Below are 5805 nucleotides of genomic sequence, written 5' to 3'. Positions count from 1 at the left end.
TTCCTCCTTCTCTTTGCTTTTCTTCTCTTTCCACTTTACCTTTTAAACTCTCTTCATTTCTACATCTTTCAACTCACTCTCTCGCGCTCTCTTTCTCCTTCCTTTCCACTCTCCTTGCGTTCTTTTTACATCATCTGTCATCCTACCTCTCTTTCTCTTTCCACCCCTCCAACTCTCTGTTTTTTTCTCCTCTTGCCATGTCACCTCGGAATCTTCCTCTCTTTCTACATCTCTGAACATTCTCTCTTGTTCTGCTTCATTTCCCTGTCCATCACATCTTTCTCCTTCTCTTCTTCTGCATCCCTCCATCTGTTTCTCCTCTCTCTGCTTCACATCTTTCTCTCTTTCTACATCTCTGAACTCTTTCTCTTTTGTTCTCCTTCTTTTCCACTCTTCTGCTGTTCTCTCGCCTACTTCCTCTCTTTCCTCCTCTCTTTCCTTCAGCCATTTCTTTTCCATCTTTCTCCCTCACCTTAACCTTTCTCTCTTTCTATATCTCTGAACTCTCCTTCCTCTAGCTTTCTCCTTCACCTCTCTCACTCTCCTTCCTTACCTCTCTTCTTCTGTTCTTTTTCCATCACCTCCCACCTCTTTCCTCTACTGTCTCTTTCTCCTTTCATTTCTCTCTTCTTCTATTCTCCTTCCAGCATATCTTCTCCTTCTTTCTTTCCACCTCTCTTATCTTTCTCCATCACTTTGTCATCTTTCTCCACCTCCTCATCTCTCCTCTTTCCCGTTACTCCTCATCTTTCCATTTCTCTGTCCTTCCTGTTCACTCTCCACCATCTCACCCTCCTCCTTTCTCACTCATTATTTCCTCCTTTCTCTTCATCTGTCTTTCACTTCTCGTTTTCACTTCCTCTTCCACCGTTTCTGTCTCCCTCCAATTTTCCATTCTCTCCAAACATATTGTCTCATTATAACTTCCTCTCTTCTTTTCTATTCTCATTCTATCCTTTTATTTCTCCTGTGTCTCCTTTCTGCACTTCTTAACACTCTCTATCCTGCTCTCTTCCTTTTCCACCTTTCCATCTCTGTTCAGTTCCTTTCTTCCATCTTTCTGAATTTCCTCTTCTGTTTTGTTCCTTCTATTTATTAACATTTCTCCCTTTCTTCTTCCTTTCCATCTCTCCCTATTTACCATTTCGCTTCTTCCTCTCATTCGCTCATACCTTAATCTTTTTTTGTTTCCCTACATTTCTGCTTTTCCCATTTAGGTTCTCTTTCTTTTTTTCCCTCTTTTTTCTGCCCATTCTTACATGTCTCTCCTTTCTCTATATTTTTTTTATCTTTCAAGCTTCCTTTGACACTTTTTCTTTCTTCCATCTTTCTGCGTGCTTTCTCTTTCCTTGTAACTTTCCCCTCTTCTTTCTTCCCATCCCTACATCTCTCTGGCTCCTTTCCCTATTTCTTACCTTTCTCTCTTTCCATCTCTGTCCTTCTCTTTTTACATCTCTTGTCCTTTTCAAGCTTCCATTCCATCTTTTTGACCTATTTTCTCTTCTCCTTTATTTTGTCACTATATATCTCCTTACCCCTCTCTTTCCATCCCTCCATCTCTTTTTCTCCCTTTATGCATGTATCATTCTTTCACTTTTGCAACTTTATTCTGTCCTTCTGCCCCATCCATCTCTCTTTTCCCTTCCCTGTCTTTTCTCCTTCCCCGTCCTCTCTCCTGCTATCTATTTCTCTCTTTTCCCCCCCATCCTTTCTATTAAAACTCCAGCAATGAGCCACACACTTGAAGATCTGAGCTGTGTTTCTGGATCATCTAGAAGAACTTTCTGTATTTCGGAAGTGAAACAGAAGTACACTAATGTGCACTAGAAGTTCAGCAGAGAAGTTCACTAAAGTTCGCCTCGTCACAGACTCACGCGACGGCGTGAGGAGAAGTCGATTGCACACTGATGCAATCAGCTGAGGAACAATGCAAGGCGGCATAACAAGCAAATGAACGTGTGCTGGAATGAAAAGGTCTCGGAGTGATTTTAACCCTCTCTCCTCCCTCAAACAGCTGTACATGCAAGAATTAAAAAAAGAAAGAAAGAAAGAAACAAATCCCAAGTGTTGCTAGGCAACCCATGGATGGATGTCTAAATTAGTCAGCACAAGTTGCCTGGTTGTGAATTCTCCATGTATGTGGGCTGTCCTTTCACGCTAGCAATTCACAACTCTCTCTCTCTCTCTCTCTCTCTCTCTCTCTCTCTCTCTCACCCTTCCCTATTTCTCTCTCTACCTCCCCCTCTCTCTAGCTCTTTTTTTTTTTTTTTTTTTTTTACAGGGGAGGGGAAAAAAGCATGGTGGTAGAGGAAGGCCTTGTTCCATTTTGAAATCTGTGCCAGGCTGTGATGTCATATTTAATTTAGTGATTAATGCACACGCTAATTTGGACTGAATGTTATAGACAGTGAACTGTGACTCCAAAACCAAGACCTATACAATCTATACAGCTACATACTGTATACTGTATATACAACTACATACAGTACTATACATACTGATTATAAGTACAAAATCTGGATTTAAAGTTCTCGTGAATACTGAGTAAAATATTCAAATATTTGCACAATATCAAACTTAGGTGTTTCAGTCAACATCCAGCAAAAAAAAAAGATTTAATAAAATACGTAACTGTGATTACACACTGCTTCAACTCAATTTGAATTTGCTGGAACTTCTTTAAATGCCACATATTACTTTTTGTGGTTTTTGTGATTTTGTTCACTGCTGATCCAGCTCCGCCCTGACCACGCCCCTTCATGATGATCAGCACCTGTTTCTTGTTCCTTGTAAGATTCTGCATTGATGCACTAAAGCATGTTGTATAAGCTTATTTATACCACGGTCTGTCTTAATACTCAATTCTGGCTGGAAGGTGTGCGCTCAAACCGCTGAATGCACAGGTAGTTCCAGTCAGTTTAATCACCATTCTACATTAATGTGCTGCCTATAAACAATAGTAACCATAGTAACATACAGTTACAATTGCACAGAGTAGTTGAACTCAAAGCTTCATTATTTGTAGAGATGCGGCACAGACACAGGTAATTCACACGCACAATCTCTCTTTCTCGCTCTCTCTTTCTCTCTCTCTCTGTCTCTCTAATAACCATTTATTATAATTCATCCAAATAAATGTAATCTTATGGCACTACTTTATTTCTGTGTATGATTTAGAGCAGGCAGCATTCTAGGTCTAACGACCCATATATAAAATATCTAACAAAAATGAATTGTTATTTGTATCCTTTAAATCAAATTTTGCACTGCAAACATCAGTGACAGCTTTAACTTGTCTATGCTGGCAAGTGACTATGGTATAAGCAGGGCAGTCCATGGTTAGGTGTGCATTACACGATTTTAATGCACTCAGATTCACGTCAGGTGGTTCTTTGTTCCATGTCGTGCCTTAAAATTGTGTAATGCACACCTAGCCGTGGATTACCCCTTACTTGTAATCATATTTTCATTTACAAAATGCCAAAATCTCTGATTTAATAGAAAAAAAAAAAAACGCAAGACATCAAGCCTAGAGATATCTCATGTGTAAACTTTTAAAAGTTTAACAGTTTTAACAACTTTAACAACTGAGTGTTGTAGACATTCAATAAAACTATAATCAAACAAATTAACGGACACTTAAAACACAAGGAAAAATTAAACAACATTAGTCTGAGCACTCACATAAAAGTATCAGGAAGTAATTTATCGCAATATATACTGTATGTCATATTGTATGTCGTATCCAGCCCTACTTACTGTAAGCGTAGTATTATTATCCACAATTGATAAAATGATCATATTAGTGTTTATAATACAGGCAATAGAAAAAAAAACCCTCACTAAACAAAAAATTTTTTTTTTAAAAATGGAGGCACAAAGAACTTATTAATAATCAAAATTCAATCAAAATCATAACCTCTACTGTTTATGTTTCTAGCATGTTCTTCTGCAATTACCTCCAAGCAGTGTGTGCTTTACCAATGTTTCCTTGTTCATATAATCAGTCCTGGTTCTGAGTCTCAGTATGCAGTATTTACAATATTAAACAGGACAAGCAACCCACACACACTACAGTATGTCCACATTTAATCTACTGTGATTAATCTTTTCTCTGATAGACAGCACAAACTCTAATCCAAGCCTCAGCCCTGAGCATGTTAACACTCGTTTTCACCCAATTAAAATCTTTTCATCTGTACACAGCAAATCCTCGCTGGCTGAAAGTAATACTATGCGCTCTTGTTACATCAATACTCATTAAAGCCCTGGATAGCAACTGAAATAAAGGGTTAAACTTCATCACTCAACATAGAAGTGAGGAATAGGTATACTAAAAATAAGCCATCAAATCCATCTTCTTTTTTTTTCATTAGAGCTGCCAAGATTTTTGTTTAATGAAAATGTGATACAGTGTGTTATTATACAAGATTGTAATATAAGCCTTTAAGGAATGCACATACACCTTTCTCATATCTTATTTTGCTGCTTATTTCACTGCTAGCTGTTATTCAATCTTGAGTATGTTAACATAGTATGCTTATAACCCAGTCTTGAAGACCCCAGAGTGCCGTGCATAAGCATCATGCTGATCCCACATTCCTTAAGCCAATTATCACACGGGGCTGGAAACTATGACAACCACAGAGCGGCACTAAAGGGGCTTCATATACACGCAAATCTGCTGAGAGTGCCTTATATATGGGAAGTGAGGGGTTAATATTACAGTATGCTGCATTGTTTATTTGGATGGCATTGCCATCTTGTGAGGTATACAGGGTCGGCTGTTTCTGTCAGGATTTGAACTCATAACCTTCCAGTCACACTAGGACAGAGGACCTTGGACTCAAAGGTGTGGTTATTAAATAGTAAATGGTCTGCACTTATATAGCACTTTACACTGTGCCTCATTCACCCATTCTCTCTCGTGCACGTGCACACACACACACACACACACACACACACACACACCCCAATGGTAGCAGAGCAAGGCGCTAACTTAACATCGGGAGCAACTTGGGGTTTAGTGTCTTGCCCAAGGAAACTTTGGCATGTAGAGTCATGTGGGCTGGGAATCGAACCGCCAACCTTATGATTAGTGGACAACCCACTCTAGAGGATTCAGTTTATTCTGTTGTATAGCGACATAGATCTCCATTGAGCAAGCCAGAGGTAACAGTGGCAAGGAAAGAAACCTTGCAAGTAAACCATTCAAAAAGGGAACCCATCCCACCCATCCTTCTGGGTGACAATGAATAGTGGATTATAAATCATTACATTATAATTATATTATAATCATTACAATATACATTATAGTCATTACAAATAATTGTAAAAGAGTAAAGATGAACATAACTAAGTGTGCTAAAGGATGTTCAGTATGTACTGTACAGATTGAGAATACGAGTCTTGGGATGAGAACAGGGCAGTCTTTCTGTTTACAGCAGCAGTACTTAGATACAAATCTACAATATACAGGTAAGATTATCAACTGAAGACTTGATGCAACATGGCCCTGACATCCATGGTCATCAGATGACACAAACTCATCAGTAAACATCTTACAAACACACTCATGGAGCTAGGGAAAAGTTGAATGGCGGGAATTGAAATGCCTGTCCTTTCATCTGTGTTCTGGGGTAATGAGAACAGGGCCACGGCTATGAACGCGTCCTGAAGCTGCACGGCTTGAACCAGACCTGTTATCTGTAGCACACAAAAGGGAGGGTCTTTAGGAGCTAGTTCAACCCTAACCGATCCCTAACACTGGACAGAAACTGCCAGAATTATTGTTGAAAAGGTTGA

General features: G+C 39.1%; 1 protein-coding gene across 1 annotated transcript in view; it reads right to left on the bottom strand.

Annotated features, from left to right (window-relative positions):
• Positions 1–5005: 5005 nt before the first annotated feature.
• LOC128611637 (SH3 and multiple ankyrin repeat domains protein 2-like) overlaps positions 5006–5805 on the bottom strand; it is a 40067-nt gene continuing 39267 nt past the window's right edge. The window contains exon 10 of the mRNA XM_053631312.1: positions 5006–5706. Within this exon, the coding sequence (XP_053487287.1) occupies positions 5624–5706 (83 nt within the window). The 3' untranslated portion in view covers positions 5006–5623. The remainder of the gene's footprint in view (positions 5707–5805) is intronic.

Source organism: Ictalurus furcatus, chromosome 8 (genome assembly GCF_023375685.1).
Source record: "Ictalurus furcatus strain D&B chromosome 8, Billie_1.0, whole genome shotgun sequence".
NCBI classification, from domain to species: Eukaryota; Metazoa; Chordata; class Actinopteri; order Siluriformes; family Ictaluridae; genus Ictalurus; species Ictalurus furcatus.
The sequence above is the reverse complement of the archived record's forward strand: the minus strand, read 5'-3'. Positions and strand labels throughout refer to the sequence as shown.